This window comes from Eucalyptus grandis, chromosome 2, assembly GCF_016545825.1.
Source record: "Eucalyptus grandis isolate ANBG69807.140 chromosome 2, ASM1654582v1, whole genome shotgun sequence".
NCBI lineage: Eukaryota > Viridiplantae > Streptophyta > Magnoliopsida > Myrtales > Myrtaceae > Eucalyptus > Eucalyptus grandis.
Genome location: NC_052613.1, coordinates 52,728,507 through 52,753,216, shown reverse-complemented (window position 1 = coordinate 52,753,216; position 24,710 = coordinate 52,728,507). Strand labels below are relative to the sequence as shown.

Here is a 24,710-nt window from a genome sequence, read left to right as displayed (position 1 = left end):
AGATCACAGGCACAAGATAGCCAGGCTGCATGCAAGGGACTCGCACTCTCAAATGCAATTTTTCTGTTCCCATAAAAAATGAATGTCCCAAGTTCTGCAGAACTCGTGCCTAAAAGAGCCAAGACCAATCATCCTATGTGAATGAGTTCCGCTTAGACCATTCAAATATAGGCACTATGTCTCATATTGATTTTCACAAGCCTTGTTGGTAACTTACCAGGACTTTCAAATACGTTCGCCATCACCTGGACATTCAAAATATCCGACTACCTTTACATCTAGTAGAACTTCCTGCATGGTATGGTCTAAAATCTCACCAACTTCTTAGCATAATATAAGCGGCCTCTACAACCTCATAAGTGCTTACAAGCAGGAGCCATATGAGGAGACAGCCTCATTTATGGTTCTCAACTACATGCATTTAATTAATTATAGAAGTTTGTCAACTGAATCATGAAGACAAAGGTACTTGCTTTTACTGTGATTTACCAATCTAGGATGCAAATCTATCAGAATGGCAATCAAGTGGTATATTACTCAGCTAGATTTGAATTGAAAAACAACCAGATCAAACGATTCATGTCTCACAAAGAAAGAACGCTATAATTTAGATAATAAGATGCCATACAGAAGATTAACAAAAGGCTGTAAATGGAACCTGAGGAGTAGTATAGCCTAAGAGTTCGTGTAATGGCCTGCTCTTGCCCAGAGGATGTTCAGCAGGAAGTCCGTACATGATTTGATTTAAAACCTACGCCAAGCCACTAATGGTTGAAAACAGAAGATTCTACAGAAATTACAAGCCCAAAGCAACAGACAGAACTCAAAGGGAGCGGCTGGCCAGTTTGCAAAAGAGAACCAAGAAGTAGCAGTGCACCTCTGCTTGACGACGAGCATGCAATCTGACGCCAGTTGCATCATACATCACCCACAACCAGATTTCCACATCAGAGAGAGAAGCATGGTGCAACATGCTCAATCACACTTCATGCATAACATGCAAAGTATCCTCATTTTCCAATTATTGCGTGATATAGAAATTCTGAGATGCATGATAAGATTAGCACAATTGCGAACTGTGATCCTCCCAGGCCATTTAGAAATTCAGTGGCCACAGCCAGGAAAGTGACAGTCACTACTAGTTGCTTGAGATCCAGTCATCTTTCTTTATAACTGTGCATCTGCGAAAGCTTGAGTCTCAGAAATCAGGTTATGCTACTCATCCACACAAGTTAATAGCATGTTTTATAATTACCGGACTAATCCAAAACTTCATATTTCAAACTAGAAATTTTCAAGGACTCAGGTAAACCACAATAAACCAAAGGTCAAAAGTCAAAAGTCACACTTCAGGAAATGTTCTGCATGCTACCCTGAAGCATATAGCTACATTCCCAAAGGCAAGTCGTCTGCATGGCTTAATCCGATGTCGTTCTCATCCGATCATTTAAAATAGATATTCGCCCTTTGTTTCACAGGGTAATGGTCCAACTCTCTGCCGAGAGGAAAGAAACATCCAAACAATAACCTAACCGATCTATAAGTAGACATGACTCACCAACATCAAATCAATTTTTCAGACTCGAAAACCATTTCATCCAAACAGCAAATGACATCTCTACAAGTCCGGTAGGCCTCAACCGTTGAACAAGCCAGTGCACAGTTTCGGGGAAAAAACAGAGAAAGCAACTTAAAGGGTCCAAATGAATGAGAAACCTCGTAAAGTAAGTGCTTCTAAGGCAACGCGGCTGCACACGTCGTGAGAAAATTCCTACAGCAAAACTACTCTGTGCTGCTAAGATTGTCCTCCTCTCTTTCTCGAGCTCGCAGGTGATGCAAAAGCGTGATAACAAATGAAAACCTGAGGTAATAACAGAAGGAAAGCGTGCCGGGGAGAGCAATCAGTGGAGAGAGCGGGATTATTATCCAGCAAATCAGACACTGAAGACAGTCATTTCAAAGAGGATCAACATCTAGACACTAATCCCTGACGCAACCTCAGGCCTTGGCATTCAAAGCTGTACGTCACTGTTAGCCTTGCGGCAGCCGTTCATGCAGTTAAATTAAAAAGTTCTCTCCACGTTGCTCGGATGAAAAAGAAAGTAGCGGCACCCAATCCAAATAAAAAAAAAAAAAAAAAAAAAACGCAATGACTAGAGATGAAGAGAAAGCGAGCGAAGATACCAGGAGAAGAAGAGCTTAGTGAACTGAGAGATCGTGGACGCGACAGGGCGGAAGGCAGGGGATAATTCATGAGGATTGATGATGAAAAACACATCGGCGAGGTGGTGGAGGAGGCGGCGGCGACGGAGGAGGACAATGAGGCAGCGGCTTGGACCAACGACCTCGTCCACATCGCAGCTAAGGTTTCCGTATGGAAGAAGAAAAATGGATCTTGGCGCCCGAGCGGAGGGCGGCGAGGCGGTAGATAGGTACGTTGCGGTTCTGTGGCGGTTGCGTTCTTCTCTGGTCTTATGAAGTGTAGAGAATAATTCCTTCTCGTGTGAATATTTCCAACGAACGATTTATCGCGGGTTCCCCTCTTACTCCTCGGCGTGAATGAGTGCGGGAAAATTCTTGCACGCACGGTCCACTTGCCGCTGCACTAGAGGTGTTGAACCCATTTACAGATGGAAAATCAAATCAGATTTTCTATATCAAGTTAAAAATATTTTTTAATTCATTTTCAAATTTCAACCAAATAACTAAAAATATTATAATTTTCAGAAATACTACATTTTTCCTGAAATAAATGAAGCCTCATCTTTTAAAAATAATAATAAAACGTATCCATTAAATTTGTAATTGTCTGAAAGTGTTTTAACAATATACTTTTTTTTTAAATATCATAAGAAACAATTTTTCTAGATTTAATTGGGCATGGAAGTATTTATAATAAAAGTCAGATCGAGTGTAGATCCTTAAATTTATATTGTTAGTAAATTGTTCATGAATAAGTTAATGAGTTAATTTAGGTTGTGGACCATTCTGACTCATTTGTTGGATAGGTCTACGCAACACGTGAGCCACATCTACCTAATCATGAACTCACATGCATCAAACTATAAGACAATAAATTAAACATATTTGTACGGACAAGAAATCAAGTTCTCAACTTTTTTCTATGTTACCAAAAATTTTCTAACATGTTTCAGCTCAAAAAGTCAAATTTTGAGAGAGATCAGAAGGGTGAGGGCATGGCTACCCCCTCTCGCCAACAACCAACGAGTTGCCCCCTTGAATAACTAGCATGTTAATCGGTAGTTTCTGTACTTTCTGTAATCTTTCTTCCCAGTTCTCATTCTGGGGGCACTGAACTGGCAACGAGATGAGACTACGGGGTCCATGGCATCATCGATTTTAAAAATGGAAAAGATCCCCATGGTACTAATTGAGAATTCATCTCCATCACATCATTTCGGAAATTCAATTACCAGAGCAAAATGAGATCTCAGTGATTGGGAGGTCTATCCTTGTCGCAGTCTTAGCAGTTAAAAATTATGAAGTTCACCCATCAAGAAGAAGAGAAATAACAAACTGTGCCTTTTCTTCTCTTTTAACTTTTCAGTTTCCAAGTCTAAATTGTTAACTAATGGCGGTCGGTACCGCTTCCCACATGTACCACCCTTTTTATTTTTCTTTTGGAATAGAAATTCTCGAGTTTCCACCGTGGGTGACTATCTAGAGCCTTAAAATCGCACGCAGCCACGTTCTCTATTAATGAACAAAGAAATTACCGCACAATCTTTACCCCAAAAAGATAACTTCATTCCATAGATCTCGCGAGGTCCACATCAGAGCGATTGGACCATCCTCCAGTAGGACAGGCATAAGGCGCTAACGATAACCAGGATGAGGACCAGGAGTGCGTCCTCGTGGAAACTGGGATTAAATGACCATTCATCGATCACGGCATAGGTAACCGATTAGGTACAGGCCCTTTAGTGTGCTAAACATTTCCATGGAGACCATAGTTACGGATGTTGCACAATTTCTGACTCTTAAAGCCGAGGATGAGGATCGGTTGAGATTCATCCCCAGTGCAATCAGAAGAGTACTAAGCCATTACAGTAGAAATTTAACTCTTAAACATATCAAATGACTCCCCAGAATCATCCATTCTATCAGCAGATCATACCTCTAGCATCTTGTTGGCTCCTCCCGGAAGGCAGATGGAGGCAAGTTTGTATGTATGATCCTTCAGTGCTGCCAACCAGAAGAAACCACAAAGGAGTGTATTTCCTCGTCTTACCAAACGCTGAGCCGAAGTGTCATCGAAATATGGAATGTGACGAAAAGGCAAATTCAAAAGGCTCATTTGGCAAACTTCCTTTCCTCCTTTTCTCCTCACCTTCCTTGACGAGTTCACATCACTTTGCCTGCAAGACGCAAGCCGACAAAATTCATGATGCCCAGTGATTGGTGACTTTTTTAAGCACTCCAAAAACCCTAATTTTGTGTTATTCTAAGCGATATTATGCATTTGCAACACCAAACTAAGCCTTCTCCCACTAGAGAAGGCGACTGCCACTAAGTGGGGTCGGCTAAATTGATCACACCATCAAGAGGTTAAGTGACCCCTACATCTGTTCCACTTTCTTGGTCCTTGGAATAGTTAAAAAAATGTTACTTAAACCAGAAGCATTATTCTCCTTAAGTGTGAAATTCTACTTTTCCATCAGAAAGAATCACATAGCAACCTTGTCATGATGGAGGCACAGATTCTCATAGCTTGACTTCGAAAGAGCAGTGAATGAATTAATATGCACTTGCCTGAAATGATCACTTGCTAGCCAACCCGTTGATTGTAACATGGAACACAAATCAACAGGTTTTGGAACATATCCGCCACCATGTCAAAGACCACAAAGCTTAGAAGCAATTTGCTCCACCTCCCTCTCTTGGAAGACAAAGTTTCACCAACTTTCTTCCAAGTCAGGCACAGTGATTGCTGGGTGATCTGTTCAAATCAGATAAACAGAGCACAACATCCATTATCCATTCAAGGCCTTCTTCTTGGCATCTTAACTCCCACAAGCTTTTACCAAGCATGTTTCCTCACACAAATCTCCAGAACAAAGCTCGCTAATGCCAGAAGCGAAGGTCAGTAATAGGAGGAGATAATCAACACACCATGAGTGCACTTAAATGGCTGCAACTTTATAACCAGAAGTATTGTTCATTTTAGTCTATACAAATCCAAGAGTGCTATTGTCAAGTTTCAGATTGTCAAACACCAAAGCCTGCAAAGAAGAGCATTAGTCTGGGACTCAGCCATTTTTTCCAAATGAGAATTAACTGAACAGCATACTTCTCTCATTTTTTTCCTTTTCTCTTTTGCCTGGACAGGGGTACTCAATCTGATACCACTTGGGAAGTTTACTTACTTGAAAAACACTCTCCGGTACGATTGTCGCAGACAAGATATACTCTCCATAAATGACTAGGCAGTGTCTTTTCCAACAAAGTTCATAAGTTCTGCCTTCGCTGCTTCCATCACCACTTGGAAATCCATCTTCATATATCTTCCCCTGATTTTAAGAATTAAAACTTCGGCCCATCAGCATGTTCCTTTAAGAAGCATGTGACATCAATAGGAGTTGTGAATAAACAGGATAATGATGTAACTTTATCAAAATGGGTAAAAACCAAAAGCAATTAATGATTACCTACATGGATGGGCATATTAATTTGAAAACTGCAAACTAACAAACAAAGAGTAAAGACTTCGTCAGACACTAAGTAGTGTCATCACTCGATTCATTTTATGATATAAAAAATCACCCAGTTAAGCTAATTGAAAATTATAAACAAGTTAGCAAAGTGAACAAGATTTTGTCAGACACTAGGTTCTGTTACGTCACTTGATTCATTCTTCCTGACAAACACATCACCCAGTTAAGTCTATAAACCTTCACAGGGAAATCATCTTTGAAGTTATCAAACAAGGAGATCAAGAATGAAAATTGCTCCCAAATAATTCTGATTATTTGAAAGACATTTCCACAGGAAACTGACATCAAGGGGGGTATCAAATTGGATTTCCTTATCCAAATTATTATCCAAACAGTATATTAAGATTGTCTTAATCAGATGATCCAGTGAAAACAATCAACAAAGAAAGTGGACTAAATACCAGAAATGAGTTCTGCCCCAACTCATAGCCGGGTAGGCTGGGCTTGAAATGCCATGCAATATCCTTGCAACCGCTCTTGGTGTGAACTTTGCCTGTGAATTACTTTGTAGAAATACCTAGAACCAATAATAAATGCCTAAGCACTTGGAAAGCACAAAAATCCTCTAACCTAATCAAAATCCAAAGTTCCGCATACCTTAATATCTGCTCTCAAAAAAGTGCTGCCAAGATCAATGATAGTTATATCAGTGGAAGGAGATATCTTGATTTTATTTCTCAAGCTCGTGATGGAATCAAATATTTCAAAAGTCTCAATATAAATGTTTTTTTCCTTAATTTGAGTACTTAGGTCATTATGTATGTCGGATTTAGACAGTGAACGTTGCATTACCTGCTTTGAGTCATCTTAGTAGGGATATCACAATGGTTATCTCTGTCAAAGTAATCCATAATCTTCCTCTGCAAGCACCACGTGTGTTGGGTACTGGAACAACCATTGGTCCTCTCGCATGTATTCAAAGCAAAGACGGCAGCATCATTCATGGCATCCAGTTTATGAACCTAATTAGGTCCAACATCAAAGGACGTTCATCATTCAGTGGCTCTGGTGCATTTGATTTAGCTAAGAACCTAGCAACAATACCTTACAACTTTCAACGTCGGATAACCATTTTGTCACATTTGCTGAGAGGGAGCAAATATCTTCAGGAACATTCGCTACCATGTAAGAATAAGCTGAATCCTTCGTTTCATATGTAATTTCACCTTTTAGCTGACAAACATTCCAAAGAGTATTAGATGAACTGAGAGGGAAAGAGTCAAGAATTCCCATTAACTTTAAAGATAAAACCAACAGCTAGACATCTGGCAAATAATGTGCCGGTTACAGTCTCTACTAGGATACAACCAACACCGAGGTATAATGCTGTAGGAAGATAAACAAATACATGCTCCAAATTCCAAACCGCTGATCAATTTGATTTGTCAAAAAATATACAAAGTAACCATCGGACGGCACACACTTGTAGTTAGCTGGAACAATTTCTTTTCAAACTACTGAATGCAAAGACAAAAAAGATCACAATCTAACATACATCTCTAAGTAGATAGATTGAGCAGTAGAAGCTAACTGGGTCATCCAAGGGAAGACCACACTCACTCCTCTATCAGTGGAATGTAATATTAGCATTTTACCAACAAATGTTCAGTCAGTTTCGAGTCAGGCAAACTGCACTTATATCCCATCCATGCATATCTTAAAGGGTATAAATAACGAGGTGAGAATTCCCAGTGTTTACCAGCAAAAGAAATTATTTCAGGACAAGTATAAGCAGAATCATGAACAATATTTACCAAGGATTAACAGACAATTACTATTGATGGATCTAATGTTGATCCAACGAATCAATTTAGCAGCATAGCATATTTCAAGATGGTCATATACCAAAAATAACGATTCTACTCAATTCGCAAGGAAAAAGGCCCCTGTGGTAAAAGGCTGCCAAATGATATTAGTGTGAAATCAGGTATGTAACCATTATGTCTTGTAATTTTTGGCAACAAACCTTTAAATTCTGTAGCCAACTAGTTAACTCTGCTGCTGTGGCACCAACACTATTTGCCACAGTAGGTATGTCAAACACATATTGCCCTTGTCTTAATTCCGACCTGCAATGCCAAAAAGAAGCTGATCGTAGACAGTTGGGCTTAAAGCATTTCAACTGTACTGTGAATCTAGTAGGAAAAATACATGAATAAGGACCACCCTGTGCATCAGATTTAGAATCTTACTTTTTCAAAATTGCAGCAATTACAATATCCTTGTCAGCTAGCAACACAGGTTGAGTCTGCACGAGGACAAATTATAACTATCTCAACAGCCAGTACAATAAGGTTAGTTTCATATCAAGACAAATGCAAAATCTCAATTGTTAAACAAAGCCTTAATGGCTTATGTTATTAACTACATTTGCATATCAGTAATTAAATGGGCCATGAAACAAACACACTCGTTCAGTTGATTTATGCCATTAGATTATCTTATCTTCACGTACTTCTATACAGTCATATGAGGTAGCCAGGATTGGACAATCAGATGAACAGACAACCTATTATTTCTTCTTATATACGTTGACTAACTTCAACAAAAAGCCAATACAATTTAACCAGTAAGAGAAGTAGTAGGATATGTCCTCAAGCTCATAAGAGGAATACCTGCTTCTAAAGTCATGAACAATTCCAAAGACATATCTATATGTACCTGATGGAAGTTCAGAGTGCAAGATACATTTAATTGCAGAAGCAACTGCAAGTATTGGACTTCGCCCAATTCCAAATGCGTTAAAATTGTGAGCATTACCTGCCAACATTGTAAATTTAGAATAAACACCGCAGATCTCCAAATATAGAGAGCAAGGCTGGACAATCTCAGAGGCACTTGAATTTTCAGAGATCACTAGACTCGAACAACATTTCTACATAGGGTCTACTACATAAACGATAAATAACCAGGTCTGCATAGTGAAGTTAGTTGCCACTATTTGTTTCTCTTTTGCTTCTTGAGCATGTGAATTGCTTACAAATGAAAACAAGAATAAATTCAACTGATCCCCCATCCAACTGCATGTAACAATCAGTTGCTGATACAGAAACAAATTTAAGCTATGGCAACACTACCAACAGCATTAGCGACACAAAACAACATCAAACTAGCATAGTAATCTGCCCCAAAGTTACAATATAACATTTAGTATGGAAAATATGAGAATTGTTCTTCAGTACATCCTGGCTTCTGCTATTCTTAGAGAGTTCTCTAGCAATAATATCATCTGTAGCACTGAAATTGCAAGGCAGGTACCTCTTCTTTCATATCAAACCGTCGAGATGCCGATTCTTTCATGATTGAAAAAATTCGGCCATGCAAAGTTGTCCCATTGTTGAAAACTTGGCAAAGGAACTTATTCACTGCATACTCATCCACTCCATCACTGAGATAGCACAAATTCAATATGCAACTCAGCCCTATACGTTTGATGTCCCTCTATAAAAGTGAAGCAAACGATAGGATTGTAAATTTGTTAACCTGTGAGCAAGACTACGGAGCTTGAAGTATGTCGTATCATCATAGAAGAGATGGCAATATGACACCCTCCCATCTCGTCCAGCACGGCCAATCTCCTACAACACTCTAAGCTCGTCATTTATAGGAACCTATTGTAATGAAAATCTTGAAAAAAAGAATAAAGGGAGAGGTTAACCTGTACATATTCTTCCAAGCTGTTGGGAAGGCTGTAATGGATGATCTGAAGGAGATGCATATGAGTGACATCAGGAACAAAGAAATCTTGATGAGGCATGAAGAAAGAGAGTTGATGGATATCAAAGGTGAATATGATTTTAATAGCTCGCCTATAGAATACGGTTAAGTTAAACTGTGGGAGCTCTTGAAGATATTGCACCATGTCATCTTGGCTCGGTGGTGCAATCGATGCACTCGTTAATGTATAACAAAATAAGTCTAAGCATGGATCAAGGTTTATTGATATTCATTCCAGTTCCTTAAGAATTTCTCCGATGAAGTTCAAACAAGTGTTAAGTACAAAAGTCCCAAAACTCCGTGTCAGTCGATGTTGGCTACAAGCATACAGCAGCTGCTTGGGCTCACTATGTTCAATGAATCACTTATGTGCCACAGGTTGGACTATCCCATCCATGCATCAATAGTCTACCGTGTCACTAAAAATATCTAGAACTATTCATGTAATGACACGGACCACTTCGTGTTGCAGATCAAAGTGAGCAATAGTTTTTCTTCTTACCGCTCCAATGTCCCTTTTATCGAGTCCCATGCCAAATGCCACTGTTGCAACAATCTTCATACAAGAAACCAAATTATTACTTAAACTTCCACAGCCCATAACAATTATATAACTAGTATACGTAGTAACGAAAAACAATGAAAGGCCAGATGGTATTCGATGCATTGAGGACTGTGTTATAAAAGTACCACTCTAATCTTGTTGGAACAGAACAACTCCTGGATACGGGTTCGATCCTTTGCCGGGATCCCACTGTGATAACTCTATTTAGCAATTCCAGGAACTATGTTAGATTAGAACTTGAATTCAGCAATTGAAAGTGAAATCAGGAGATGTGAAAAGAAACTTTAAGTATGAAAATAAAGAACACCAACCTTTGCAGAGATATTGTTGTCACGTAAATATCTGCTAATTTGATCCGTCTCAGACTGCAATGTCAATTAAGTATAGCTCACTGTTCTATTGAAGATCTTAATAGTATATGAGTCCAATCATAGGTAACATATATTCCAATGTACAAAATCATGGAAACAAGATGTCCAAACTACTTGGACTCAGAGGACAGTTTGTGCTCTACTAAAAATCCGGAACCAGGGGCTAAAATAGAGGAGTGCACAATTGTGTAACTGAATAAGTATGGGATTTTTCACCCTCTTATGAAAAGTTTAGTAGATAATCATAAGACTTGAGAATGAACCTGAAATTTGCAGTACACAATGATGCTCTGAACTTCTGAATAGGGAGACGACCTTAATAGCATCAGCAGGTCTTTCATCCTGTCATATACAAATTTCGACCATCAGGTTCAATAGATTAAGCAATCGAGAGTGACAAAGCCGGTCAAAAAAACACATATGGATGAGGAAACTCACCTGTTATGACTCAAGGAGATGAATAACTGTAGGTTATCCCTTAATGGGACCTTCCGGATGAGATTGGAAGAGGGAATTTCTAATGCACCCATTACTGCATCCAAAGTTGTTGAAGTGGCTGTTGCTGTCATTGCAAGAATACAATTAACATGGAGCCTAATGCGAAACAGAGAAGCCCTAAGTCTGGTATATGAAGGCCGAAAATTGTGTGACCTGTGTGAAAAATTAACAGCAGATTAGTAGTTTTTCAGTTTCACTTGTATGCAAGAGAGAGAGCCATTAGAGACTAAAGAAAGGTAACAACTAGCTTCATAGTCTCAGAATGAGAAACTAGTTTCTCTAGGACTTACCATTCAGATAGGCAGTGAGCTTCATCAATTACCACAAGCGACACAAGTTGAACAGTAGAGAATATTGCCATGAAGTCCTCATTCAGGAACCTTTCTGGAGATACATAAAGCACCTGAAGAGCATCTTTTTCAGTTTCACCTCATAAAAATAGGGAAAATCAAGAATCTTAATATCACTAAAAGGGAGTATGGACAAAGTTCAGAGCATATACGTGATATGAACAATATAAAGATAAAAATCTCTAACGATACAGTGGCAGATGCAGGTAAATGACCTGCATAATGATGTGATGGCACTATTGAGAGAAAATAGATTGACAAGACTTTGTCCAGAATACCAAATATTGATAACTATTTGACGAGCAACTTGAATAAGATTCTTGACGTGTTCACCTTAATGCTGCCTTCTTGGAGCAGCCTCAGTGTCTCTGATGTCTCTTGCAACGTCTGAGACAAAGAAAAACAATCACTCAATTCCAAGAAGCATAGGATGGAACACTGAGACAAATCACAACCCACTACTTGCCTGACTGCTACACAAAAGACCACCGTTAATCATTGGAGGCAACTGTTTTAGCTGATCAATCATCAAAGCCACTAAAGGGCTCACTACCAGGGTCATCCCGGGTAAGATCATGGAAGGTATCTGATAACACAAGGATTTGCCAGCACCAGTTGGCAAAACCAGCATAGTCGATTTCCCTGCAAGAACCAATCTGAGGGCCTCCAATTGTCCATCACGGAACGAATCATAACCATACACCAATTTCAACAGATTCACCAAATTCACATCTGAAGCGTCATTTCTAACAGCTGAAAGAGCCGCCTCGATGGATTCACTATCGAACTTCCTTCTCTCGCTCTCTTGCCTATTCTTTTGTTTCGTGGAATCTGTGACCAGCCCTTCTTCCTCAAAAACGCCTTCCGTTTGAGCCTCAGTTTCAGCCCTAGATTTTCCCTTTCTTCTTTTTGGGAATCGTTTAAAACCTGAGGAGCGGCCATTCTTCCTTGCACTTTTGCTAAGGAACTTGCGCCGGTAGTTGTTGTGGTTCATATTAAGCCTAACAAAATTACCTTCTCCGCCACTCTTTCGCACCTTCGCCGGGGGAAGAGGCACATTAGCTCTAATCAAATTCAGGTTCTTCCGCACAGCTTTCACTGAACTCGAGGAGTTGACAGCTGATCCGTCTCTCTCCACGGTTTCACTCTTGAGCTCCGGTTTCGATCCGGATAAATCAGATTCCTGAGTCTCGAAGTTGAGAGAAGGTCTTTGAAGTTTGGAAAACGAAGCGGATTTGGAGAAGTGGCCAGCTCGGAGAATCTGGAAGGAATCGACGGCGGCGACGGTTTCGGTTGATCCGACGGACGTCGGACGTGGAAAGGCGCGGTGGAGAGAGGAGATGGTGTCGAAATCGGAGCCGGATCTTGCGAGGGAAGGTCTGAGGGTTTCGGCAGACGGTTGTTCTGGGGCTTTGGGGCGGCGGTTCTGGCGGAGGAGCGTGAAGAGGAGGTTGGTCTAGCCCTCGGTTTCGGCGGCGGCGGCGGCGGAGTGCGGTCTCGTGGAGGAGTGGCGGAGACGTGAGAGCCGCCGGAATCGGAATCGGAGTCCATGGGAGGTTGGAAGAGGGAGGAGGGAAGGGAAAAAGAGAACGAGGGAGGTGAGCGGAGAGGGAGAAAATGGAGCCTGCAACAAATTGGTGCATCCGTGTGTTCTTCGATTTCCCGCCAAAGTCTCGCACGTGTGAAAATCATAAACTCTACTTTTAAATTTTGATTTGTGTTGTAACTTTTGTTTCGAAATTTATTAAACCTGAAACGCTTGAAAATTTTAAATTATAATCCAAATATTGGCATATAAACTATATAGTCTTTTTAATCATTTTTTTATTTCAAATTGTGAAGGAAAAATCGCAAATGAAAAATTCCAACGCTCAAAACAATTTTTTCAAAATAAATAATTCATTTATCTCATTTAAGATAGAACCTTAATTATGATGTTTGCATGTCTTTTTAAGCTACCTTCGTCTCCATAAATTAGGAGGATAATCAAGAGGAGTCGAGCTCATATAATACCAAACCCAACTCAACTCACTTTGCGAATTTGGCTCTTGGAATCTAACTTCGCTTTAGTTCAATCGAGTATTAATCTCGCTATCCGAGCTTGACTTGACTTGGTAATATGCAAATACTGGACATATAATCAAATTATGCAAAGAGGGGATCAAGGTACCAATCTTTGTGATTGTTAGGTAATTCGATTGATCAATTTGGGAATGGGGTGTCTTGACTAAATATGGTACTTTCATCCCTTCAATCAACATTGGGGGGCGAAAATTAAGGTACAAAGCATATCTTATATGATTAACATCAATGATCACTAATTTAACTGATTTTATCAAATTTTAAAACTATAATCACTCATATGATATGATACTCAACTAGGCATGCTAAACTTTACTTCCAATCTCAAATTTACTCTAATTTTTTTCTATCTTGCAAAAACCCCTAAGTTTAGGTCAAGTCCAAATTCTACCATAATTTTGCTGTCATATAAAGAAATTACAAACTTTTACTTAAGTACCATATTTGTCCTATTAATTATCTATCCAAAATAGCCCTTAGCAACCCTAAGTGGCATTTTCGCATTATCACTCTAGTTTTTCCCCAAATTTTAGACTCAACAAAACGCCTAGGCAAATGATGTGTTCTTGGATCTGAAATTTGGATAAAAATTGGAGCGATTAAGGTAACATTTATTCAATTGCTTTTACTCTCGAGAGAATTTGCTTTCAATCTTGTTTTGGGATCTTCAATTATGTGATTAGCTTTCAATTTCTCATGTTCAAGAGTCTTCCATATCATGCAATCAGAGAGCTCACGTTTGGGATGCTCGGCTCAGACGCTCAAATAGCTTGCACTCAGGAGTTTTTCATACATCGGTCATCAACGATAAATTTTGGACAAGGGGTTAAAATAGGCAAATATTGGATTTGAGTAAAAGTTAGGGTGCGTTTGGTTGCACCACTGTTTCTATTCCCAGAACAAATTTCTGTTTTTTTTCTGGGAACAAAAAAGGAACAAACGCGTTTGTGTGCGTTTGTGTTCCTTTTTTTTGTTCTTTGTTCCTGTGAACAAAAAAGAAAAAAACAAAGAAACACAAAAAGTTGTTTCTTGTTTAAGAACAAAATCTAGAAATACTTCTCTTTTTTTTTTTTTCTTTTCTTCTTCTTTTTCTTTATTTTTCTTTGGCCAGGTCACCGGCCTTGGCCATGGCCGGCGGCCTCGCCCGGCCACGACGAGGCTCGCCGGCCCCGGCGAGGCCGAGCTCGGCCGTGGGCCGGGCGAGGCCGAGCTCGCCCGGCCCGGCGAGGCTCGGCCTTGCCCGCCACCGCCATGTCGGCGTCGCGGCGGTGGCCGGCGAGGCCGAGCCTCGCCGCCGGGCAAGCTCGGCCTTGCCGGATCTGGGCGAGCTCGAGCTCGCCCGGGCGAGGCCGAGCCTCGCCCGGCCAGGCGGCGAGCCGAGCCCGCCACGGCCAAGCTCGACCTCGACCTCACCGGCGGCGAGGCCGAGCTCGCCCGGCGGCGGCGAGGCTCGGCCTTGGGATCCGGGCGAGCTTGAGCTCGCCCGGCCAAGGCGAGGCCGCCCTCGCCCTCGCCGACGCCGGCCATGGCCGAGGCCGGCGACCGGCCAAAGAAGAAAAAAAAAAAAAAAAGGAAAAATAAATAAGAAAAATAAGAAAGAAAATAGAAAAATAAAATAAAAATATTAAAAAAATTATATAAATTTACCAAACGTGTTTTTATTTATTTTTTGTTCCCTAACAAATTTACCAAACGCGTTTTTTTTTGTTCGAAATTGTTCCTGGAATAGAAACACTTTTTTTTTATTTCGTTTCCTGGAACAATTTTTAAACAAAACACAACCAAACGCACCCTTAGTAACTTTTTACAAGACAACAAATAAAAAATAAAAGGACAGAATTTGGACTAGACTTGAAGTTGAGGTTTTTTTTTAAGGATATTAGGCCTACACAACTATAATTACTATATTCTTTTTTTTCCATCGAACCAAGTCCCTTCGTGAGAAAGGCTTCAAAGGATTGCCATTTAAAACAAAGAAATAAATATTTTCTCCTTTCGCTCTCTTTTTTGATTTTGAGCTATACACGTTAAAGGACATTCTGAACACCAAAAATATTAGCATTAGTCTCAATTTTATCATTCAATAGTATCCAAATAACATTGTAATTTAAAAGCCTCTTCTCTTCATTTTTATCATGGTTATTTCTACTCACACTTTACATTTTAATCACCTCTATCCAACACAATATCGTAAAATTTGGAAATATGCCCCCCAAGTGCGACTTCTTTTGCACATTGCTCCTCATGCACATGTGGAAGCAAGTTTGGTAACGAAAATGCAAGAAAAAACACCCAAAATGCTAAATTTTCTCCACCGCTTTATCTCACAAAAATTATAATCTTTCAATTTCCCTTATTTTCCAAACAAAGCCTTAAAGTGAATTTTATCTCAATTAACCCTTACATTAGACACACATGTCACATATAACCCTAACTCACGTGGATCCAAAATATTAGGCAAATACCCGACACACAACTTTGACTTGTACATGACCATTCATGTCGGGGACAATGGTATTTTCTTTTTAATTTGCATAATCTAATCTAGATTCATCCGAATCGCATGCATTTGGGTCAAAAGCCTTTGATTTAAATACTCAAAAGTCCTAATCCAATACTTACAACGGGCAAAACTTTAAGAAAGTGCTGAATGAATATTGAGTTCAATTAGAGATTTCAACACAAATTTCGACCAAAAGACCCCTTCCTCTCGCGCGAAATGGTCACGTGAAAGTCAAGCGCTCATCGCCCGGCCAATGTCTTGACTACCAATGGGCGAAGGATTGTTTGAGATAGATGTGCCCTATGCAGGGGCAAATTGAGATAAAAGTCCGCTTTGGGAGGCCAATTTGCTAAGTTGGTCTCACCTGGGGGCTTTTTCCGAAATTTTCCCTAAATTAATCGCGATAGCATCCGCGGCTTCGCTGATCGTCTTTCCGTCCCTGGTCTGCACGGTGAATACCGGCTTCGCTCGACAGTAAAAGGCGAGAGGCAAAGCAGAGTCCGCCATTTCCGGCTGAATCGGCGAAGGCTCGCAGTCTCGAAGCGGCGCAGCGAACTTCATGTGGTCGGCTCTCCTGCGCTCGCGGCTGGCGCCGTCGTCCTCTGCCGCGCTCCATCAGCAGTGGAGGCTAGGGTTTCCGTGCGCGAGCCGCGCTTCCTCCACCTCCTCCGCCGCCGCCGCGGCGCCGCAAGGCGTCGATCAGTGGTCTATACTCGAACTTCCGGAGGTGGAGAAGGTGCTCAGCGACGTGAGGGCGGACGACGTGAAGGTGATCCAGGGTCGCAAGGATCGTGACTGGGCCGATTACATCGTGCTGGCCACCGGCAGGTCCTCCTGGCACGTGAAGAACATCGCTCAAGCCCTTCTTTACAAGGCATGTTCATCGCTCTTAATCGACTTTTGCGTTCGCAGTTTTGATTTGCCTTTCGACCTCCAAGAGGAGTCTCCTATAGGATTTGTCGGCTGTTTGGCAGGAGTCCGTTTATTGTTCCATTAAGCGATCTTCGCGCTTAGCTAATTTTGAGAAAATATATCGAGCGTAAGAGTTCTATACACGATATGTCCGATTATCAAGGAAGAGGAACATTTCCGTGGTGTGAAATTGAGTCGGAAATATCTGCAATTCTGCTTGTAAATAATTATTGACGAGAAGTAATTGTCCATTGCTAACCATTTGGAAGTCTATGCAAAGAAGCATTATGCGCTGAGATGCTTTTGGCCAATGCAGGCTAAACAAAAGCAAAAAGGAGCTCAAAGACTGATGCTGCCGACCGTATCATGGTCAACGTCAAGTGGGGGAAAATCTTCGGCCAAAAAAGATGAGAAGGAAGGAAAGTGGGTTGTCATCGACTCTGGTGTGTACTCTAATTGATGGCAATTTGTGCTGTGACTCTGATCGGTGGACATTTCCTTTTGTTGTTTCTCTCGTTGCAACAGACTCCTCTTGGATACCTTTATTAATCCGCTCGATTTCTATCTGTCAAAGTGGAAATCTCATTGTGTGTTTTGCATTAAGGCTGAGAGGTTATCGTGAATGGAGTTTGTTGTATTGGTCGTATTCATGAGTGCTTACATTTATAACTATCTTGTTTTCCTATAGGCAAAGTAGTAGTTCATGCTCTTGATGAAGAAGCCAGAGCTTATTATGACTTGGATGGTCTCTTGACAACTGATACGCGCCAAGAGGATTCGATTCAGGTATGTTTTGATGTCTGAGATCAAGTCTTACTATTCAAATCTCGTGTTCTGTTATTGATGCAGACAGATCATTCATTAAGTAGAAACAATGTTTGCCAAGATAGGTCCCTTGTGTTTGCATACTGCTTGTACTTCTTTATTCTTTCTACTCCCCCGATGTGTGCAAATCTTCAAACATGCACAATCGGTTATGTCTTTAGAGTATCTCAGCTGAAACAGTAGAATGGCGAATGAGTGAGATACTAAGCATACTCTGTAATCTCGTCTACATGGTCATGGGGTTGATAAATGAGGTACCTATCTCCTTAGATTACCTTAGGACGTGTGGGTGTCTCCTTATATGACTTCAGGATGTCTAGATTTCTCCTTCTCAGTTGCTTTGGCTCTTTTCTCTTTAGAAGTTCTGTCAATCAAAAAACACGTGGACCTAAGGCGACTCATTGACTTTAACCTCTTGACTGGTTGGATCGGAAGATGATATTATCTCTCTTCAACGTGTTAGAGGATATTCATAGCATCACTTGACAATGGGAAGTGGGTATGATAATACGATATGATGATAATGCTGCAGTTGTGATTGATCTCCAAATCCATGTCTATGCTGTTCGAAGTGAGTGTACATTAAATATTAAATGGCACTTTGCTAGATTAAACAGCTCGTACTCAGAACTTGAGTATGATTGTAAACTCGTCATCTGTAGATGATATGGTCGATGTCAACATTTATCTGTTAGACACGTCTAACTTTATTCATTAATTCATCTCGTTCGTATTAATTCAGGATTTGGGAAAAGCCATGGTGAAAATCCGTCGCAAGAATAACTCCAAACGGCGAACTCAAGATGGTGCATGAGAAAATGCCTCGTCTGCCCTGTTAGTTCCCTGGTTTGGTTTGCCTCTGTACAGTCGAATGTCATGTTCTCGCTGTTTATCAAGCTAGAACCTTGTCGAAGACGCAGAGAACTCGACTTCTCGAGGTCTTCTTATTCGAGAATATCAAGGAGCAGAGTGCTGGTGAGTGATGAGTACGTCATCTCTCTTCTCTCGTGATCGTCGTGAGGTGGGGAGCAAAGGAGTCCGAACTGTTCAATTACGCTTTCTCCGAGAGAGTAGTTTAGACGTCGTTAAACAAACCTACCTACCTTTCTTAGGCGGATGGATGGTCTCTTTTTTGTTGAATTTGATCAACAACCTGTCTAAGCGGCAGTCCTGATTCTCCAAATTTTTTTAACTGTAACCCTTGAAATTCTGAGCTCAATATTCTTGACATTCGGGTCTCTTTTATTTCACGAAAATTCAAGACTCCAAATCCTCGAAGATTCCAGCTCCAGGTTTTGTCTGAGTGTGTTGGGCGGATGGTATAACGGCGGTGGTTAAAATTAATTTAAATCTCGAAAATAGCTAATTTAGAGTCTTAAGGAGTATAAATGAAAATTATAATATCATTTGTTGTCTATGATGAAAATATTATCACTTTTTTCGCCCCTTTTTTTGATGTCAAATCAGGTAGAACGCTAGTTGACCCCATTGTTCTTTATGCAAGTGTGATCATTTTAATAATTTACTTCATTTTGATAATTGTAATCGCAGTGTATGCTGTAAATTCAGCTCACGTAGAGAACAGCATCGAAGAAGGAAATAGTGAAAATTACGAAAATTCCTTTGAAACGAGACCCGTTTCTCAAACTTCGGACTTAATTTCGTTCCTAGATATTTCTTAAAATCGATCCCTCAAAAGAACCTCCGGGAAAGTGCCGCGTCTTCAGATTTGATTTTGTTTCGAAACATCCCCCGAGTCCAGTCACATTACACAATAGCCCTCTGAGCTCTACAACGGGCGGTGACCTTGGCGATCGCGTGCGGGGGGGTACTCTAAAATGAAGATAAAAAATTCGGGAGTGGGGGTTGGACTCGCTACAGGCCGTGCTCTTTGTTTCCTTCGCCCTCACTATTAACGAACGCTACCCGGAGCTCCCAACGCCACCGCCATTTCTCTCCCTCTCTCTCTCTCTCTCTCTCTCTACCTCTTCTAAGCTTTTCGCATTTCTGGCTTCCCTCCTCCCCCTCCGGAGACTCGCCGGATCCCTCATGGCCGCCGCTCCCGCCGCCGCCGCCTCCGCCTCCGCGTCGAACGTCGTCGCCTTCGGATCATCCCGAGTTCCCGCCGAGCCGAGGCTCTCCTTTCCGCGGCGGCTGTCCCCGCTCGTCGGCGGAGCCGGATCTCGTCAGCTCCGGACCTTCCCGGGCCTTCAGTGCGAGGCGCGGAGCTCGTCCGCTGCTCCTGGTAATGATCGATCGTGTCTCTCTTTCTTTCGCTGCGGCGACGTTCGTGCTTATTCTGTTTTTATGCGGTTTCTTTTTATGGCGTTGCTTAAGCCTGAGTTTTCGTTATCCGCTCTGATTTATTGCTTTACACCGGTACCTAAAGGAAATAGCTGAAGTAAGATAGGCTGTCGCAGGTCAGGTGATTAGCTTCGTGCTTATGTAAAGGCAATTTCAGGGGGTGATTAGAAGTTTGGATCGATGTTATCTGATTTTTATGCTAATGCATTTCCAAAAGAATATGCTGCTGCTGCTGCTGCTGCTGCTAGTAAAAGATATTTCAAGAAGTCAAGGTTCATATGACGGTTGTTGTTGTGGTTTAGCTGGAAATTTGGCTATACTGCCCTCCGGCGACGTCTTTCGGTTTTGGGATTATCGCATTGAAGCAAAGGATCAGAATATTCTTGCAACTCACAAGTGGATTGAGATATATTGAGGGAAAATCGTGTCACTTGTTGTGTAAATAAGTGAGCTGATGACTTGTTTTCATAGTTTAGACTAGGAGAACTTCAGTAAGGGATATCTGTGGAACTAGAGGAGTTTGCTGGATGCAAATAAGATCCAGAGCATTGAGAAGATGTTACAGGAAGGCTGCTTGATCTAAGTAAATTAACTTAAATCATTGGCACTCTCTATTTGGTGATTCTCTGAAAAAACTGAAGATACGTGTTTTTTCCTAACTGTTAGGTTCTTTGCTTAGGTCTCTCTTTTAGTCTGGGGTTAAGTCCACTTTTGATGGTGTTACTAATGGCCGATGATGAAAGGAGTCGACTGCACCAAGTAAGCATGCTGAGGACTTGATTGCACAAATCAAGTAAATCTGAGAACTTGCTAACAACAACTAAACAAATTAGGACACCAAAAGTGAACTTAAGCTTTGAGTTTTCAATATTTGGTTTTGACTTTTTGCTTATTTGCTTAGTATCTGGTAGGGAGTGTCTACCCCACTTCATAATTTCCAACAGAACTAATCCACTGTGGATGCAAAAACAGTCGTTTTGAGATACTTTTTGAAATTTATTAGAGTAGCATGTTTGCTTGGCCTTGATAGATTGGTATAAGATAATTAGGATGGAAGATTATAGTGTCTTGAGAAAAGACAAAGAAACATGCAGTACATCCTAAGGTCCCCATCTAACATTTGTTTGGAAGAAGACAAGAAAATTTACACTCTTTCTGCATCAGGTAAATGGTGTTGGCATGTACCCCTACCGTTGCATAGAATAGGAGAAATGGCTGGTTATTGATGGAGAGAAGATTTGATGCTTGTAAAGGTTTTTATGCAGTTGTCAGAGCTCAAGTTGCCGCTGTTGAAAAACCAAGCACTGAAGTAGCACATAATGTAGAATCCCCTGTAGTTATTGTCACAGGAGCATCTCGAGGTATTGGCAGAGCAATTGCTCTGTCATTGGGAAAAGCAGGCTGCAAGGTTGGGAAATACTTTCACTTCTTATTGTCTTTATCTAAAATTTCTGTGAGAATTTCTTTTGCCTACCATTGCCATTGCCTAGTGTCATTCTGAATGGTCTTCTTGTTCTTGACCTATTGCAGGTACTGGTCAATTATGCTAGGTCATCACAGGAGGCTGAGGAAGTTTCAAAGGAGGTATATCATGCATACTGTAATAACTTTGTCCTGCATTGTGATATATATTTATACATACATATATATATAATTCCTACTGATTCTTGTACTGGTGGTTTTGATTTTGTGGACTGTTCTTGGTAGTTCATGGAATATCAAAAGGGAAACTTGACAATCTGCTCATGCGATATTGCAACTGATTAGTGATTCGATTGAGTAGACTATTATAATCTTTTTGGTTCTGAACACAATATTAGTCTGCCTCTAACTTGCATTTGCATTTGTAGATAGAGGCATGTGGTGGTCAAGCTCTTACATTTGGAGGAGATGTTTCAAAAGAATCTGATGTGGAAGCTATGATCAAAACTGTAAGCCAAGTTTCTCATTTTGTTTTTTATCTTTAATTTTATTTTATTATTATTAATTTTCTTTTATTTTTTGTTGGGGAGGGGGGTGCCATTTTGATGCTATGACTTATACTGCATGGTTGTTTCATGTGCAGGCTGTTGATGCATGGGGAACAATTGATATTTTGATAAACAATGCAGGTGACTGGTAGCTGTCAATATGGAATTATTGATCTTTGTGTTACTTGCTATATGTGGTCTCATTATGCATGCATCATGCTTTCAGGAATTACTCGGGATGGCTTGTTAATGAGAATGAAGAAATCTCAGTGGCAAGATGTCATTGATCTGAATCTTACCGGTGTATTCCTGTGTACTCAGGTGTGTGTTCCGATATTTTCCTTTTAAATCGTAGAAAAAAAGGTTGACGGTTTCTCTAATACAGAACTGAGAACCTGTATTGTATGCAGGCGGCATCTAAAATCATGATGAAGAAGAAAAAGGTGACATGGCATCCCCATCATGCTGAGATTTAGCCTATTAATTATGCTTAATTTCTATGACCCAGTGTTTAAATTACGGTAAAGTTGACATGCTTCAATGTGGTTATATTTTTACAATCCCATTTAAAAATCTGCTTTGCAGGGAAGGATAGTCAATATAGCATCAGTTGTCGGTCTGGTTGGTAATGCTGGGCAGGCCAACTATAGTGCCGCCAAAGCAGGGGTTATTGGTCTAACAAAAACCGTTGCTAAAGAATATGCTAGCAGAAACATAACTGTCAGTTTTCCATCTTGTTTACCATGTTAAACTACTTCCATTGGGCAGTTCTGTTTGCCTCTAACATGAAATGTTTTAGGTTAATGCTGTTGCTCCAGGATTCATTGCATCTGATATGACTGCCAAACTTGGGGAAGATACGGAGAAGAAAATCTTGGGGGCAATTCCTTTGGGTAAGATATGCAAGGAGACCATCTGTTGCGTAAGGTTAACATGTGTTATTTGTTTAGGCATTTCCTTTAGGTGAGACAATTAGATAGGCTTCACATATAAGTGGCTCTGATTTGTTTTTGAGTCAATCCAGTTGCCTACTGGTTAGTGTTGTTAAAAGGACCTGCTTACTTTCTTCAGTTTGATATAGCAGCTCATTGTACTGTTTAAGTACTTCAGGAGTTCAACACTGATGACGAACTCTTTATTCATTGTCTTCTGATCATTAATAAAAACAACATGCTAATGAATACCAGGATCTGAGGGATCGAGATAATGTGTCAAGATATTTCAGGCAGATAGTGATCATGTCTATTGCATGTGCAGGGAGGTACGGTCAGCCAGAAGAAGTAGCTGGACTTGTGGAATTTCTGGCCATCAATCCTGCAGCCAGTTACATCACTGGACAGGTAAAGCCTAATATTTGCATGTTTTTCTTTGGTGCATGTTTTAAGCATAGTTATGGCTTGTAGTTAGCTAAATCCGTGTATAATCTGTGTTGGCTCTTCCTTTTTAGGTTTGGTATGATAGTGTTTGATATTTAATGTCTCTTATGAGTGCCGGATCTACTGCTATATTGTTGTGGTCATCTCTCCTTTTCTTTTATGCACGCAAGCTCTTAGCTAGACATTTACTCCCCCCCCCCATTTGCAGGTGTTCACAATCGATGGGGGAATGGTAATGTAGACCCGTGATTGGCATTGCCTTTCGACGTATTCCAAGCAAAGCTTTGAGTTCAAGAATTCCTCAAGGATGCAATCAGAATTTGCCATGCTACATCGTAACAGCAGCCTCCAGTAGTTTTGGGGATTAAAGATGGAGGCAATGAAAGGATTAAGACAGTGCCCTTTTATAATAGCGGAGAAGAGTGTTACCGAGACGAGAGTTGTCTAGACAGCAATACATTTCTGGGAGGAATCAGTCGGAACGAGTGGCTAAGCTGGAGTTTTGCTAATTGCTATGCCTTTCCCGTTGTTCTCAGTTTTTTTTTAATATTTAAATGCCATCTGTTTTCACGTCCAAATATAATATCATTTCACACGGATCTGGAACATCGTTTTGCTAGATTCCAATTTCGACATCCGTTGAATCCGTTGCCTCTTCGGCTGCTTCATGATGAGGCCCAGTTCATCACGGGCTTGCAAAGTAGCCTAATCCATTGATGAAAATGCGACCACTCCCGTTTAACCTTTTTGCACTGTAGTCTGGTGGAATGATTGTTCCATGAGGAGCGTCTCAAACAAGACTGATGGAGAAAGCTTTACCGAAGACCAACCATACTGGCTAGTGAAGCGTTCGTTTCAAGACGGTTCGGTTACTCGTATGCAACGATGCGAGATACCTTTGATCATCTGGACTGACGAATCTTATCGTTCTATGGGTACCCAAATAAGAAAAAGGGCTTGCCTGGGAAAGCAGATCCTCTGTGCCCTTGTCTTCCGTGGAGGTTCTTTTTCCAAAATATCAGTAACACGCGTCATCGTTTGAAAGAACGCAGATTAAGACATGAGGGGACGGGATCTTTTTCATCTTTCTGTATTGATCGCTCGCTTGTCAGGCCAACTGAATCCCATCTCTTAGTCCGATCGACATTCACCATCAGATATCACGGGGAATAACTTCCTCCCCTGGATCACAGTGGTCTGCGTGCCGCTCGGGCTTCCGGATGCGTAAAGACTGATAAAGTCCCATCTCACAGAACGAACTAAGCCAAACATTTGGGTTGGCTGCCTAGGAAACAAGGTCGCCGTCTCTCCGGCTTTAGAAATCGAAATTGTTTATTCGCATGCGGACAGGCGAACGTGGTTCACTTTGTATAAAAGTCGGAGGGTCGTGCTCCTCTTAAAGTCCTCATTCCAGTCGTCGATCACTACTGGCCAAGAAAATAAAATAAATAAAATAAGGAGGTAGCACGGATCATTTAAACTTGCGTGGGGAAAATATTGGG

At 40.9% G+C, this 24,710-nt stretch overlaps 3 protein-coding genes and 1 long non-coding RNA gene across 5 annotated transcripts; 2 read left to right on the top strand and 2 right to left on the bottom strand.

The window, feature by feature from the left end:
* Positions 1-582: 582 nt before the first annotated feature.
* Positions 583-2,593, bottom strand: LOC120289444. The gene is made up of 2 exons (XR_005547446.1): positions 2,185-2,593; positions 583-1,181 (listed from the first exon to the last, which is right to left on the bottom strand). It is a non-coding gene; the product is annotated as an uncharacterized LOC120289444 (long non-coding RNA).
* Positions 2,594-4,775: 2,182 nt separating this feature from the next.
* Positions 4,776-12,828, bottom strand: LOC104433646 (ATP-dependent DNA helicase Q-like 5). The gene is given in 19 exon segments (XM_039305915.1): positions 4,776-5,531; positions 6,137-6,252; positions 6,333-6,357; positions 6,528-6,697; positions 6,780-6,908; positions 7,702-7,804; positions 7,928-7,983; positions 8,397-8,495; positions 8,994-9,123; positions 9,219-9,313; positions 9,394-9,438; positions 9,955-10,008; positions 10,143-10,217; positions 10,329-10,382; positions 10,652-11,039; positions 11,177-11,289; positions 11,570-11,623; positions 11,703-12,518; positions 12,521-12,828. Coding segments are annotated over 19 exon segments (2,877 nt in total). The 5' UTR covers positions 12,788-12,828; the 3' UTR covers positions 4,776-5,443.
* A 3,411-nt stretch (positions 12,829-16,239) lies between these two features.
* LOC104433645 (protein Iojap-related, mitochondrial) lies at positions 16,240-18,836 on the top strand. Its single transcript, XM_010046461.3, has 4 exons — positions 16,240-16,695; positions 17,050-17,176; positions 17,422-17,519; positions 18,301-18,836. The coding sequence occupies exons 1-4, from the start codon at positions 16,381-16,383 to the stop codon at positions 18,370-18,372; spliced, it is 612 nt and encodes a 203-aa protein (XP_010044763.1). The 5' UTR covers positions 16,240-16,380; the 3' UTR covers positions 18,373-18,836.
* Positions 18,837-19,170: 334 nt separating this feature from the next.
* Positions 19,171-23,814, top strand: LOC104433644 (3-oxoacyl-[acyl-carrier-protein] reductase 4). Of its 2 annotated transcripts, none has more exons than XM_010046459.3 (11): positions 19,171-19,803; positions 21,116-21,270; positions 21,393-21,446; positions 21,713-21,793; positions 21,928-21,973; positions 22,059-22,153; positions 22,243-22,275; positions 22,418-22,552; positions 22,632-22,725; positions 23,090-23,172; positions 23,417-23,814. In XM_010046459.3, the coding sequence occupies exons 1-11, from the start codon at positions 19,608-19,610 to the stop codon at positions 23,447-23,449; spliced, it is 1,005 nt and encodes a 334-aa protein (XP_010044761.1). In that variant the 5' UTR covers positions 19,171-19,607; the 3' UTR covers positions 23,450-23,814. The 2 variants fall into 2 exon arrangements, with proteins under 2 accessions (XP_010044761.1, XP_010044762.1); XM_010046460.3 differs by having other exon boundaries at positions 19,228-19,803; positions 21,128-21,270; positions 23,417-23,786.
* The last annotated feature ends 896 nt before the right edge of the window (positions 23,815-24,710 follow it).

Bases quoted from the DNA above. Each gene is read 5' to 3' on its own strand.
- LOC104433645 (XM_010046461.3), top strand. From the start codon at position 16,381: ATGTGGTCGGCTCTCCTGCGCTCGCGGCTGGCGCCGTCGTCCTCTGCC. The intron at 16,696-17,049 runs GCATGTTCATCG...TGGCCAATGCAG, and splicing joins CTCAAGCCCTTCTTTACAAG to GCTAAACAAAAGCAAAAAGG. The intron at 17,520-18,300 runs GTATGTTTTGAT...GTATTAATTCAG, and splicing joins GCCAAGAGGATTCGATTCAG to GATTTGGGAAAAGCCATGGT.
- LOC104433644 (XM_010046459.3), top strand. From the start codon at position 19,608: ATGGCCGCCGCTCCCGCCGCCGCCGCCTCCGCCTCCGCGTCGAACGTC. The intron at 21,447-21,712 runs GTATATCATGCA...TTGCATTTGTAG, and splicing joins CTGAGGAAGTTTCAAAGGAG to ATAGAGGCATGTGGTGGTCA. The intron at 22,726-23,089 runs GTAAGATATGCA...TTGCATGTGCAG, and splicing joins CTTGGGGGCAATTCCTTTGG to GGAGGTACGGTCAGCCAGAA.